The following is a 15176-nucleotide window of genomic DNA, read 5'->3' as shown; positions in this document are numbered from 1 at the left end:
ATCCTGAGTGAAGCTTGCAGCTAGCTGCTACTGTGAACTACTCTTATCTTTGCATCCTCAGAGTTGTGGAGTTGGGGTTTTAGCTATCAGTTGCAGGTCCCCCTCTCTGTGGGACGTGCAGTTAGACTGTCCCCTTGGCTACTCTAGGAGAAGCTTCTGTTGTGCTTCTCTTTGTACCTGTCACCTTCTCCCCTGTCCTGGGACCTGGGCACCAAGACCAGCGTGCACACCCATTACTTGTGTCTTATCAGTAGCTCTCCTGGGGCAGGGATCAGGGCCAGTTGGGTGGAAGGGACAGAAAAACTTCTTCGCCGTTTTAAAACTATCTCTGTGTGTTTCCAGATTAACATTTTTGTCTGATACCAACTTGGAGTTTATAAAATGCCACAGCAATGTTTTGTAAGGACTCAGTTCAGAAGGATGCTGTAGCTAAATTAAAAATATGTTTACAGAGCTGTGCAGCCTTGTGATCTGATGATACGAGTGTTCTCATGGAAAGCTAGTTCTTCCCTCCAGGTCTTCTCCTTGGTCCGTAAAGGGCCATGTTCCCAGAAGTGTTGTGAGTGTATAGTAGAGGTGAACAGGAAGCGTGCAATGCTCTTCTTATGGTCACTAGAAGCAGGCTCCCTAGAGGCAGGCCTGGCTGCAGTTGCAGGAGGTGGCAGGGCCCAGGGCAGCTCTCAGGAGAACCACAGTGGGAGGAGGAGAGAAAGGCCAGCCACAGCTGCTCCCAGTGAGTGTGACTGGGAAGAGGCTCACATGTGCCTTCTTCAAGCTGGGCTCTGGGAGGCATCCCCTTATTTACTCAAAACAGAATTCCCTTCTTTCCTAGTACACAATTTATTAACCTTAAACATATTAAGAGCAAAAAAAAAAAGTATTTATTTTTGCAATACTGAGAGTTGAACCCAGGGCCTTCTCACTAAGCTATGTCCTCCTCCCCTTTTCTTGAAACATGGTCTTGTTAAATTACCCAGGTTGGGCTCAAACTTACAAACTTCCTACCTCTGCCTCCCAGTGCTGGGATTATAGGTACACACCACCATGCCTGCTTTAAGAGCAAAATTTTAATGTAACACTTTACATAATTGAATTGTACATTGTATGCTGTGAGATAGTTGACCGGGCTTTAGTGAGTCTCACTAGATGACCTTTATTAGTGTCTAATTTAAAAAATGTATTGCTGTGTATATAGGAAGGGAGGGGTGCTGAATTTATGTGGCAGTAGAGAGAGGCAACGGCTAGGTATGTTGGTATACACCTATAATTCCAGCTACTCAGGAAGATTTCGAGTTTGAGGCCAGTGTAGGAAACTTAGAAAAATGCTGTCTCAAAATAAAAAATTTAAAGGGCTTTGTGGGGGAGGTTATAGCTTACTGGTAGATCACTTACAAGCATATATGAGGTCCTGGTTGAATCCCCAGTGGGGAGGAGGAGGGAGACAGATACAACTCACAGGCATTCCTGACCCAGCCAGGAGTCAGCCTCCAGTCCTTGGAAGAGGTGACTTGTTCTATGATCCTAGCACCCAGTGCTGGCAACAGCAGAGGTTGATTTTTTGCCCACACTGCTTGTCCCTCGAGGTGTGGCTATGCCTCTGCCTCCTGCTGTCAAGGACACAGCTGCTGGAGGGCTCTGTCTAGGATTGTTCAGAGGTCACAGCAGAGGGGAGGGGAGCTTGTGCACTGCTGCTCAGAAGTGGCACATTCCTCTCTGCCCACATGGGATGGGCTGAAACAAGCCCCCCAGTCAGGAAGGTAGAAAAATACAGTCCTCGTCCATCCAGGGAGAGGGAATATTTGAAGTAATGGTGCTGTCTTCCATGGGAGCTTTCCCAAGTATGTCCAGTCAGGACAGGGCAGATCTTAGGCTTCTGGAGCTCTGTGGGGTTGTGTAAGAGACTCAGACATAACAGATGGCCTAATCCTCTCCATTTATCTGCTCTGGGATTTGGGAAGCTGCAGTGTCCAGTCAGGACAGGGCAGATCTTAGGCTTCTGGAGCTCTGTGGGGTTGTGTAAGAGACAGACTCAGACATAACAGATGGCCTAATCCTCTCCATTTATCTGCTCTGGGATTTGGGAAGCTGCTGAAAGGGAACTTGGCTGGTGGCATTGTATCTTGGGAACAAGCAGCCTGTCGTCTCTGCCTCCAGGCAGAGGGTGAGGAGGCCAGCAGTTGCTGTGAGAATGAGCACTGGTGTCCCTGAGCACAGAGAGGTACGCAGCTGTCCGTGGTGTCTAAGGGCTGTGGATCCTCACAGCTGAGTCAGGGGAACAGGGGCACTGGGAACTTCCTCTCTGCAGTACCAGGGAGTTCATGAAGAGGGAAGGTTATATGTCTGGATTTTTACTTATAAAGTTCTTTGATTTCCACCATAGTGACCTTTTGCCTTTAAAATACTCTTGCCTTCTTATTGATCCTAAAAACCTCACAAGCTCACTTTAAGCCTTCTGTTTTGGCTGATATCACAGAATTCATTATAAACTTGAAAACTACCTTTTGTTAAAAATTATGTGAGGCAGCAACATTAAAAGCAACTCATGAGATTCAGGTTTATATTTCATTTAAACAAACAAACAAAAAACTGTTGACTTAGAGTACACAGGCTCAGGCATGGCGCCCTGGCTAAATATGCCCTGGTGTCTACTTGGAAGTTGGTTTGTTCAGTCCTGTCTGACAGTCACAGAAGGACAGGCACATGAAAGAGTTCTGGATGAGGAAATTGTGTGTGTGTATGTGTGTGTGTGTGTGTGTGTGTGTGTGTGTGTGTGTGCAGGTAGGTATATATAAAATGTATAAGTGGGCTTCAGATATCTGAACAAATGAGTCATTCAGAAAACAGGGCCAGATAAGTGGTCCTTTCCCTGGCTGAGGTTGCTCCAGGACTGCAGTGGGAAAATGACCCCTCTAGAAATGGGTGCTAGGGAAGCAGGTTGATTGGACACAGAGGTGATGGACTGGTAAGCACCCAGAAAGAGAGCCAGGGCCTATGGCTCCTGGAAACAGTAGTTTAGATGCTTTTGGAGAAAAGGCCACCAAGTAGCTGGAACTACCAGCAGGTTCCAGAAGGAAGCATCTTCGGGGAGCACGGTCAGAATGCAGGAAAGTCACCCTGTCCACTTCATCAGATCCCTGACATGGAGAGAGTCTGAGCCACCCGTGCATGTGCTAAGAGCCTGGCTGAGCATGAAGGAGGAGAGAAAAACAAAGGCCATGTGGCTGTACTTCAGTGGTCTGGCAAAGTCCAGGTAAAGAAAGTTAGTGGCACATGAACTTCATCTGGTCTTAGTAAGTGGGAGCTCCACGTTGCCATTTTCAGATCAGTGATTACTGAGAACAAAGCTAGCTTTAGTTGTGACCCAGTCCACGGTACTGTCCCGGGGTCAGTCAGTCTGGCAAGTTTGGTACCACAGCACCAAGATGGGCATCCTGTTGTCTTAGATGCATACACTAGCATCCACACTAGCATGTTTCAGAAAAACAACTAAAAATGTACTTAATTTAGTAAGTACTGTTAATGTCTGTGCAGATTATACAACACAGCATACTCATTGAAGCTTTCCTTTATAAATGTAAAGATTTTAGAAACTTTGGAACACTCCTGTCTGTGGGAAGCCCGGAAGCAGGTTTTCTCAACAGAACACTCCTGTCCCCTGGGCGGACTGCTCCCTAGCTGGCAGCTGTCCTGAGCTTCAGTGGGGTTAGCAGCATCCTTGGCTTATGAGTTACAAGTGCCCGGACACTGACAGGCATCTGTCCCTGTGCAGTGCGAGGTGGGGACAAAGCCACCCCAGTTGAGAACCACAGCTTCAGTATCCTCCCAGCAGACTTGGAGATGGGCAGAGGAGAGGGGCTTGTTGTGGAAGCTGAGGCAACATTACAGGAGAAGCAGGAAGTGTTGAGTGTGGTGAGACTGTAACTCAGAGAGTAACGTATGCCTTGGTGGAGTTGTTCCTTTCTCTTCAAGTTAGATGTCGACTCCTGTGGTCAGCCTTTTTTTTCAAGGTTGGATGGCGCTGCATCTTCACGAGCAGCTGGGGCATCCTCCACCCTTGGTATTTCCAGTAAACATTACTTAAGCTCTGACACTAGTTTGAGAAGTCCTTCTCTAAGAAGCTTCTGAAGGGCTGCCCTGGCCAGAGCCATGTCTTTAGTCTCTCAGCGAACACAATTGAAATTCAGAGCTGGATGTGTACTTGAGAATGTGCTTACAGAGATTGTCGTAGGTCACTGTCCAGGAAGCTTGTCCTGAACTCTGACTTTACTATTTCTTTTTGGCCTTGCCCCCATATTTATTCACTGTGTCTCTGTTTTTCCTATCCAATTTGCTGGCATCTTTCTTCTTGGTGGCCCTGTGTGGTGGCACAAGCTTAGGGACACTGCAGCCTCATTAGGACGTCTGACAAAAGGATGTGCTCTGAACAGGCCCAGCTGCCTCTGCCCCAGAGTTAGTGCCCACATGCATGTGTGCCACACACGGTAATGCTGAATAATCACTGGTATATGTTAGCACTGTCATTTAGGAGGTGTGCTGATTGTTCTGCTGTACTCTCTTCCTCACATCAGCCTCCTGAGCAAGATGCTTCTCTTGTTATTTGAATTTAGGAAAATGAGATTTGTAGAGGTTAAATATAAACAGCCTGTCCAAAGATGCACAGCTCTTCAGTGGCAGAGCTGAGATTTGATCTTGGGTGTGTTTATATTACTCTGAAAGCACTATGAGGTCCCTGCATAAGAATTTCAGGCTATCAGGGAGCAGTGTCAGAGAAAACCAGACCTGTCTTTTGAGAAGGGGCTCTAGACTGCTGTTTTTGTTTGGTTTTATTTGTTTGGTACCAGGGAAGAACATAGGACCTTGCATTTGGGAGTTAGGCGCAGTACCTCTGAGTTAAATCCCCAGCCCCAGGCTACTGTTAAATCATGACTTTCCTAGTTATACAAAAGCTTTTTTCTCTATAACCTACATTCTCTTGGTTCAAGCAAATTTTGGGAGGAAGCGTCACATCTATTTAAGGTTACAGCTCCTGCCCAGGTTTGTAGATCTTTTTGTGTTTTCCTAAAACATAGCTCCAGTCAAAGAAATACAGCACACATTTCTGAGAAAATTGTACTCTAGCTTCTAGAATGGCACCTCATGGTTTGTCAGTATACAGAGGCCTCCCCAGACCAGCCTTCTACCTGCTCACACAAGTGACGATTTTTCTGGTCTGGGCCAAACCTTTGCCATGGGGTATTTCTGTACACACACACACACACACACACACACACACACACACACACATGCACGCATGTGTGCATAAAATTACTCTGATTCACAGATGCAGTCCCAGTAATGTTTCTCCAGGAATGCAGTAAGAATTACATAGCATCACCTGTGATGGCTTCTCACTGGAAATGTTTAAGCTGAATCTGAACCAGCCTTTTGCATTAACTCATTTCTGTGAAGCAGACCAGAAGGAAAAATGTGACATCATGAGGAAATAGACAAGTCCATTGTTGAAAATTCTGTAAAATAACTAACCTAGTATCTCCCAACAGTTGACACCAGGAGAAAGAAAGAGCAGGGTTAGAAAGGAAAGACTATTCTTTTCCTGAAACTAACTACATATAACACCTGAATCTTGATTAAGTCATGGTTTTGAGAAAAAATTACTATAAACGTGGGGTGGGGTAGGGAAATCTGAGTATGGACAGCATATTTTATATAAAGGGATTATTGTCACTTTTCTTGGGTATATTTATTGTGACTAAGTAGGAAAATATCCTCATTTTTAGAATGTGTATGCTGAAATATTTAGGGATGGAGTAGTAAGACATGAATAGCTCATTTTCAAATTGTTCAGAAAAAAATATATGTATGATGTGGGTGAGTGGGTTGGGTTTGGGGAATGCGGACATATGTTGAATCTGGGTGTTGGATATATGGTTGCTCATTGTTGGTTCTTGTCAGCTTGTATCTGCATTTAAAATTTTCACAGCAGAGTGAAAAACCAGAACCAAGGAAAGTAAGCAAGGTAGTGTCCTTGAAAACACTGTCCTGGCCCATCCCTAGGTGGGTGTGCTGCTGCTCCCCACTGGAGAGCTGGGCTGTGTGCTGTAGCTGTGACTGACGCCCTTCAGTTCCCTTGGCCTGCTAGGCAGAGGCGCTCTGTGCTCCTAGGTGCCAGTAATGTTGTCAGGGGCTTCACATGTGCTTTCCTCCCTTCTGACTGACTGCCTAAGAGGGAACCTTCTGATCCAAGTGACAGACCCTGGCTCAGCTCTGCTTGGCACCTTCACCCCTTTTTTGTTGTGGCTTTGTGAAGAATTTATACAGTGTTATGACTACTGCAGATCAGCCTTTTATAGACAGCAGCTTCCTCTCTGTTTCACTATGATATTATTGTCGTTTTCTGCATGACTCTCATTTGTCTTTTTTTTTTTAGTTATTTGCTAAAAGGCTTTACTTTGTGGATCTTTGTGGCAATCATAGCATTATTTGCTGAAAGTCAGAGGGCTGGCCAGGTTACCCACAGTCGTCAGGGATGTGATGGAAAGGTCAGATGTCCCAAAGGGAAGTGTATTTAGTGGCCGTTACGTGAGATGGCAGCTCTGGCCTGGTTTATGGTGAGCTGCATGAAGCAGAATTACAGTGAATAGCAGGGAGTGCTCCTGCTGAGGAGCGCCAGGCCCAGTGTCCCTGCAGTTACCCAGGATCTATAATGAAGATCTGTATTTCCTCTGAGGGGATGTTGTCTCAGCAGGTGCCTGCCTGATACGTCACAGAGTACAGACTTTTCTAGAAGCCCCTGCTGTGTTTCCAGATTTTTCCTTGTCCCATCACCCTCATGATTTTGCTAGGAGCTCTGGGAGGCTGCAGTGCTAGTCATTTGTCCTTGTGTGTCGTGGCTGACCTCTGATTGCAGTAGTTAGCAGACACACAGGAAAGACCAAACACCTTATCTCCCAGTTCAAAACAGAGAGGAATGAGGGAGACCTCAACCCATCCCTTCTGGTGTGGGTGTGAGAATTTGGACAGGGGAGACATGGATATATTCTGAGCTTAAGCATGTAGGCCCTTACATAATCCTACTTTAATTTTGGCATGGACCATCTTACTGAGCCTGTGTGCCCCATCTTCCCCGCTTCTGAAGATTTGCAGCTTTTCTTTTTGGAAATTGAAATCTGATTGCATTCCTGGCTCTGAGCAGAGTTTGTTGGTCAGGCATTGGATACTGGCATAGCCATATAAGAGAAATCACCCTAGAGGTTATAACAATCCTACAGTTGAGCAAGGGATAAATATGCATCTTCACAGGGACAAATGGCCATTTGTCAGAAGGGGTAGGGATAGAGCTGGGCTGGACATAACAGCAAATTAGCTTTCTAATCACAGGGGAGGCTTGGTAGAAGCCTCAGTTTCTTCTAAAAGGTTGGATTTCCACCTGTTGGTTCACATGTTCACAGCCTGTACTCAGTCTCATACAGAATAATCATTTTCATTACAAACTACCTTCTGTGAAGCTCTTGGTATTCATAACATTTTCTCAAAAGGCTTTTCTTTTTGGTAATATTTGGGAAAGAGGTAAGAAAGAGGGAGTGTGAGTAGGTTATGTGTTCCTGTTTAGTGCCAGTTGAGCTTGGCAAATGGATTAGGTAGTGGGGAAACAGGAAGGAAGACCATAACTTGATGCTGAAGTCCACCAGGGAAGCTTAGACACGAGGAATCTTATCATCCATCTCAAGTAGCCTTGGCTTAATCTTTGAGGGCAGTGGCCAGGTCTCTGAACTCCTCTGTTCCATTCTTAGCTGACCAGTATCATTAATGTCAGGGAGAAGCTTCCCAAGGAAGGGAGTTGATCTTTCTGAGCAGTTATTATGCTAGTTTATAACCCTCTTTTGAGGAAGGAGCCCTACCTACATGCTTGTGGTAGGTGAGGGAGCTCTGCGAAGTTGCACACAGACATGGCCAGGTGACCGAGTGGGGACTCCAGCGCTCTTAGTGGGACAGCCCACTTCACCCTTGCTCAGTTCTCACACAGGCCGTTAACACAGAGTGACAACCAAGTCCCTGTGTTTCTAGAATTATGCTTGCATAGCAACTCTTGTAATGACAGGGATGTGAGGAGTTTTAAACACAATGTTTCATAAGACAAGCAGAGTCACCACTCATGTGGATGCTGGCCAGCAGTCAGAGCACAGATGTGTGCTGAGGAATGGGCACTTGAAGCTTGATGCTAACTTCCTCTTCTGTGCTTCTTGTCTCACTGGACACAGCATGCCAGGGGCTCTTCATTGTCCTCATGCAGCTGAGATGACTTTGCTTAGGAAGGTCCAACTGCGCACTTCTGCCTGACTTGGGAGGGGACAGAAGGGGGTTACAGAGCAACACTGCCAGCCTCAGACTCTGGGCTCTGGCTCCGCTGAAGGGGGTTGAGCCGCTAGGGCATAGTCCTCTGGTAATGAAGTCATTTGTCAGGGGAATAGAATGAGCCCTCTGTGAAAGCAGAAACAATGGGCATGTTGAGTTCCAGACCTGGGGGAACTGAAGCTAGGTCAAAGGCACATGTGAAGAATTGGGACAATTCAAGGGACACATTCGTCATGGTGTTTTTGCTGTCAACAAGTCACTAAGCTGTAATGATTCTTGCATAGTTAATGGTCATTAAGACCAGTTTTGAATAATTTTCCCAAATCAAAAGCTCTTTTTTTGGAGACAGGCCCTCACTATGTAATTCTGGCTGGCCTCGAACTCACTGCGATCCTCCAGCCTCAGCCTCTGGAGTGCTGGGGTTACAGGCGTGAGCCATTATGTCTGGCTAGGAGCTCTTGACTTGTTTGTTCTTTTTTCAGTTTTAATTAGTATAAATTATTTTGTCCAAAGTGGCAAGAGAAATGGATTAAGACAGGTGTATACGGCAGTTTTATTTTCGTGGGAGTATTTCCTGTTACATGTCTCACTTACCAAGGAAGCACACTCCATAGTGATCGGCTAGTGATTCCACTTCCAGCCGTGAAAGCTAGACAGTTACTCTCTACTGTTGAGCAAAGCTTCTGGAACGAGTTTTCCAGAACATCAGCCAACGTAGCCAAGGTCCACGGATCCCTGCGCCGCCGCCTTTTCACGTCAGGTCCCGGAGGCAGCAGCAGAGGCGGCACAGAGGACCCCGGGCCACGCTGCCTCCGGGGCCAGCCATGCTGGGGTTCCGAATGCGTGGTCAGGGAGAAGGGGAAAAAGTTACCCGAGCCAGCGCCCGCAGACGGCCCTGCGTGCTGACCCGGATCGGGGAACTCGATAGATGGCAGAACTACTAGGGGCCACGTGGGCGGAGCGCCGAGTGGCGGGCTGTGGGCGGGGCCTGGCTGTGGGCGGGGCCGGCAAGCACTCACGCCCCGCTCTGCTCTGCCCTAGGTGAGGCCGCTTCGGCCCGTCTGCTGGACCAGGACGGGTATCACAGCTCCAATGCCGCCCGCCCGGGCCCGTGCTGCTGCCGCCGGCCACGGGAGTGAATGACTGTGCCACTTCTTTCCCGGGCCGCTGGCGCCGCCTCCCGCTCCACCAGCCGGCTGTTTTGATTAACCCCCTGGACTGCTTCTGTGAACTTCAATATGTGTCATGTCATTGTCACCTGCCGCTCCATGCTCTGGACCCTCCTGAGTATTGTGGTGGCCTTTGCGGAGCTCATCGCCTTCATGAGTGCAGACTGGCTGATCGGGAAGGCCAAGAGCCGCAGCGGAGGGGCCGAGCCGACGGCAGGGGGCGCCCCCGAGCCCCCGCACCCCACGCTGGGCATCTATGCTCGCTGCATCCGCAACCCTGGGCTGCAGCACGTACCGCGCGACACGCTCTGCGGGCCTTATGCTGAGAGCTTCGGAGAGATCGCCAGCGGCTTCTGGCAGGCCACCGCGATCTTCTTGGCCGTGGGAATCCTCATCCTCTGCGTGGTGGCCTTGGTATCCGTCTTCACCATGTGTGTGCAGAGCATCATGAAGAAGAGCATCTTCAACGTGTGCGGTCTCCTGCAAGGAATTGCCGGTGAGTGGGGTGGGGAGGACGCAGTCACTCTGAAGACGCCTCCCGAAGAGCTTTTCTCCCAGCCTTCTGCTCCCAGAAGCGTGCGCCTGTGCTGGGCCACGTGGTTCCCTTTTCCTTGTTTCGCGAACTCCCCTCTCAGCAGGAAGATCCAATCTTGCTCTCTTCCACTCACTGCTTGCTTTCTCTTGTCTACCTATTGGGTTTTGAGAACCTGCCCCTGCCTGCTTCCCCCTGTATTAAGGCACACTTCCAAGTGGGCACATCTCCTTGAGAGCCAGTCCAGCCTGTAGCCAGCATGCTGCTGAAAAGGAATGAGTGTCACTGGGCCCCACCCCTCCCCCCAGTGAGTTAAGCTTTGGCCCAGGAAGAGGCTGGGAAGGAATTCCTATCAGCTGTTCTGTTTAATGATGCTCTGTTTAAATTGTATCTTCTGGAGCCTGAGAATGTGCACACATAGAAAATGCAAGCTACTCTTCCACTTTCTGGGAACTCCTCACTACTGAGCTTGTTAGACAGGTGTGGAAAGTGCCAGCTCTTTTTAGTGATCCCCAGGGGCAGGCTGTGACCTACAGGAAGAGATCTAGTCCCCCACTCCCCTAGGATTTGCCCAAGGGTTGCAAGGTGAATGTGAACCCAGAGGACAGCAGTCTGTCCTTGCTCTGAGTTAGAAGACGTCGCCTTAAAGTAGAATACACTATTACTTTCATTTTTCATTGGAAAAAAAGTATTCACTTTTAAGCCAAGGTATTTAGTAATCTCAAGCCTAACAAGAGGAGCAGGAATCCGACAGCCTTAAATGAAGGACACAGGTGGCTCCTCTTCAGTGAATGGGAGCACACACCCCATCTAGTGAAAATAAGCACTGATCTGGGCTGCAAGGAAACAGACCCCTGATGAATGAACTCTCCTCAGCCTACAGCAAAGTTAGAGCTAGCTCAGCTGGGATGCCTTCTGAATAAGCCGGTCAAATGACTGTTTTTTGGTTTTTTTTTCTTTCCCAGAACAGCTGATAAGATAGTTTTCTGTTCCTCACATCTAGGGTCCTGTGTGGCTGGTATGCATTTACAGGAAAGATTGGGGTGTGGTGGGGGGATGGGGCAAGAGAGATGATAGAGGAGCTGTTCTGCAATCTGTTTGGTTTCTTGGGCCATGTATATCATCCTGATGCCAGGGCTCCTAAACTCTCCATCCCAAAGTGACAAGTCTTGGACCCACATTTCTTTACCTGCCATACCACAAATGCCCAGGCAGTCAGTCATAAGCACTCATGGATTCTGGGAGGCCAGGAATGCCTTTTCAGTTTTGTCACCAACTAGCAGTTCCTCTTGAGATAATTGTACCTCCACTCTGGACCTTGGCATTGTTGTCTGAACAATAGGGAGATTGGAAACTAAGACCTTTTTTTTGCTTTTGCTTAGATATCTGATTCTGTGAAGCTTGTTGTCCTGAGGTATATGCCCTTGAGTTTAACATTTCATCTTCTAGAAATATTAAATAGGAATGTCAGTACTGGTTCATCTTTTTCTTTTCCTTCCCTTTTTTTTTGGTATCAGGGATCAAATTCAGGATCTTGCACTTGCGAGGCAGGCACAATGCCACTGAGCTGATTCCTTAGCTACATATTATTCTTTTCAAACAAATGCCTCTACTTTATTTTCCTCAGACATATTGTGCCTCTCAGCCATCTATCTTAAAACTTCTGTGGTGTGTTACCAAAGTCTTTTGAAAAGTCAAGAAAAAAATATTCCTAAGTGAAACCAGCACACAGTTTATTAATCCAATTGAAGAGCCCTGGTTGACCAGCCAGGATTTAGCTTTCCCTACTGGGGTGAACTCTCACATCCTCTGTGTTTCCATTCCTGGGTTCTGTGGGTTCTATCTGACTTGCCCTCCTGGGAAGTCCTCCAGTAGGGATCGCCCCTCTAGCAAGCCTATGGCCATTTACAGCAGGCCATGGGACAAGTTAGGCCCCAACACCAAACCTGTCTCGCAGTCATTCAGAGGTACTCAGAAGACTGTTCACACAGTTTTTAATAAGGGGTTGGACTGGTGAATCCCATGTCCTGAGAATGCAGGTCAGTCTGACAGATCCTTTTCTGCTATTTCTTTTACACTGAAGTAGCAAGTTCATTCATTTCTGTGCAGAGTTCATGTGTGTATCTTAGTTACTCACACACTGCAGTGAGTTTTCCTGGCTTTTCTCTCTGCATAATGCCTCTGAAAAAGAGAGTTGAAGGGAAGGATGCAAAAGCACGCTCTAGGGCCTAGTCTCCCTGTCCTCTGACCTTCCAAAAGTCTGAGTTTTCTAAAGAAACTATTGACTTTCTCTCCACCCTATTACTTAGGCAGCTTCTCAAAAATTCTAAATTACTCACAATTATAAATTGGCAGGAGGCAGAGGTTCCTGTTTAGTCACTCTGCTCTCTAGGGACCTAATGCTGAGCACTGAAACCCAGGAAAAAAGTGGTTCCTTCTCCCCTCCCAGGCTGGCCAGCAGCACAGGTAGGGAGGAAACCATGAGAAAGATAGACTGGGCATCTGTCACATGCTCTGGGGACACATCTTCCGTGGGCTGCTTCTTTCCTGCAGAGGTCCATACCAGGCAGTAAAAGGAATGTGAACAGCAGCTTTCTTAGGTGGGCAGCTGAGGAAGGGACCAGGCCAGTGGCACACAGCTGACCTGCTTTCTTTAGGCACAGCATGCCCCCCCATTTATTCAGTGTTGAGATAAATGGTGAGAAAACTACTGCCAGAACAGCTCAGGATTCTTCACAAGTGCACTGTGGGATGACTTTGTTCTTATAACTTGCATCTTGGCAGAAGGGATTTTTTTGTAAAATATAACTGCAAAATGATGTTGTAAGCATATTCCTTTGCTACATCTAATTTTAATGAATAGGCTACAACTTAAAAAATTGTCTATAAAAAATATAAATCACTAAAATCTTAATGGTTTCATTTTAGAAGCTGGCTGTAAAAGAATCCGCTATCTCAGTGGAACCCTCACCTGTGTTACTTTAAACAATGACAATCAGTTAACCTAGACAGTAGGGTGTTCCTGAGTTAAGGCCTCACCTGGTGGTAGGCACCCAGATGTGCTTCCTAAGTGCTCTTGCACAGGGGCCTTGACAGGAGTTGTGAGTTCAGCCCTCATCTTATAGCTTCGAAGCACTGGCCTCACTTTTCTCACTTGTAAAATGGGTATAATAATAGTACATACTTCTGTTATTTTGAAGGTTAGATAGCTTTCCTATCACTGGAACAAAATATTCAACACCCACAACTTAAAGGAGGAAAGGAGCCAAAATAGGCTCAGAGTTTACTGGGTTCAGCCCATGGTCTCCTGCTGGCTCTAGGGCAGAAACCACAGGGCAGAATGGCATGGCAGGGAAAGCTGTTTGCTGCATGGCAGCCAGGAAGCAGAGAGAGAGAAGGAAGGAGTTGGGGAAGAGAATACACCCTTTCAGGTCACAACCAGTGACTGTCCCTCCAGCCAGCTCCACCTCCGAACATGAGACTTTTGGGCACATATTAGATGGAAACCACAGCATAAGGAAGGCTTAAGCATGTAGTTGGCATACAGTAACTAATAACAGCTAGAAGATAGTTATTAAAGTATTTCTGCTTTCTTGGCAAGTTTTAGTATATTTCTTATGTTCCCTAGAACTGTTCATTCTAAGAAGCACGAGCATTCTTTGTAGCCTTTAGACTTGTCTTTGTCTTGTTCATGCCATGAACTCATTTTACAGGGACAGGGCTAAGGGTACAGAGCAATCCTGGGCTTTGGGGTAACCAAGTGTGTTCTTGCATCATTTTTTTTTAACAAAGCAGAAGATAGCAGCCTCATCAACAGGAATACAAACTTCTTCTTCCCTTCCCTTGGCCTGGCATGCACTTCTCCATCCCTTTTCTTTCTGGAGCAGATTCTTAATGGACTCTTGATTGCAAGTGGTTTCTCAGACTCCCCTGGAAACATAAATCACCAGCTGACTGGCCTTCTCTCCGTGAGAGCTGGTTCAGGACCTGACAGAGCCAGAACCACACATGGGTTCATATCCCTCTGGGATTCATTACAAAAGTTGGGTAATCAGCCAGCAGGACTGGTTTTCTCCAGCTGTCTTTCTTAGGTTGTGACCTGGATGTTATCCACAGTGAAACTGTAGAATGCAAAGATCTAGGTTTTCCATGACAGCATCAAGCAGTTTGTTTCTGGAAATGCATGTAGGGCTCTTAGTCCATGGACTCCCCAGTGACTTGGGCTTGGGACAGAGCCATTAGAATGAGCTCAGATTCACTCATTCTGGCTTGCTGGGACTGTCCCACTGGGCTTGCCATAAGGCCGGGCTGGCTGCCTGCTGTCTTCTAGTCTTCCCTCATGTGTTGCTTTCCATCTTGTTGGCTCTCATGCTAGCTGCTCCCGTCAGCATGCGTCTCAGTCCAAGAGGATCACAAGCTTCCCCAGCAGTCTGAGCAGATAAATTGCTGTGGGCTGAACTCTGCCTCTGCAGGGTTGGACTGTACCCTGTGGTCATGGGAACTGCTCTTCTGGTGGTGCCCAAGGGCCTGGTGTGTGGAGGCTCAGCTTTATCAGAAGTGAGCAGAATGGCTGAGAGTGAGTGACAAATAATCACATAAGTACAGCTCTGAATATTTACATGAGCATTTCAGGCCTCTGAAAACCTTAAGACATGGATGATACTCTTCTAACCCGGGAAGTCACTGCAGAGAGAACCGCACCTCCTATGAAAAACTGGGTGGCAGCACAGTTACCTCTTAAGTTCATTTATTATATATGGATTCCCAGGAGCTTTATGAATAGAACAGCAATAATTCTCTCAGAAGACAGCCCCCGCATGCAGACTAAATCTAAAAATACACATATTAAGAAAATGAGGTCAATATTAAAATACTTTTAGAATCAGTTCAAACTTTTGTCCACAGCTCTAATTTCAAACCAGTATGCAGAATGATGGTGTATTCAGAGAGATAGAGGCCAACCTAAGGGACTCAGGTTAAAAAGGTTCAATCCCTGGTATCAAAAAAAAAAAAAAAAGCTCTACCATTATTGTAAACATGCATTGTGTCAACATGTGATGTAATCTGCCCAGATCAGGAAGCAGAGGTCAGAGGGTTCGCCACTGTCAATGCTGATGGCAATA

General features: G+C 47.0%; 1 protein-coding gene across 2 annotated transcripts in view; it reads left to right on the top strand.

The window, feature by feature from the left end:
- The window catches only part of Lhfpl2 (LHFPL tetraspan subfamily member 2), a 145811-nt gene that overhangs the window by 119173 nt on the left and 11462 nt on the right, over positions 1 to 15176 (top strand). For both annotated transcript variants that reach the window (XM_010619093.2, XM_010619092.2), the window contains one exon: positions 9394 to 10017. In XM_010619093.2, the coding sequence (XP_010617395.1) occupies positions 9591 to 10017 (427 nt within the window). In that variant the 5' untranslated portion in view covers positions 9394 to 9590. The remainder of the gene's footprint in view (positions 1 to 9393; positions 10018 to 15176) is intronic.

This window comes from Fukomys damarensis, unplaced genomic scaffold (assembly GCF_012274545.1).
Source record: "Fukomys damarensis isolate Sample0158 unplaced genomic scaffold, DMR_v1.0_HiC HiC_scaffold_1, whole genome shotgun sequence".
Lineage (NCBI taxonomy): Eukaryota > Metazoa > Chordata > Mammalia > Rodentia > Bathyergidae > Fukomys > Fukomys damarensis.
This window is presented reverse-complemented; position numbering and strand designations above follow the sequence as displayed.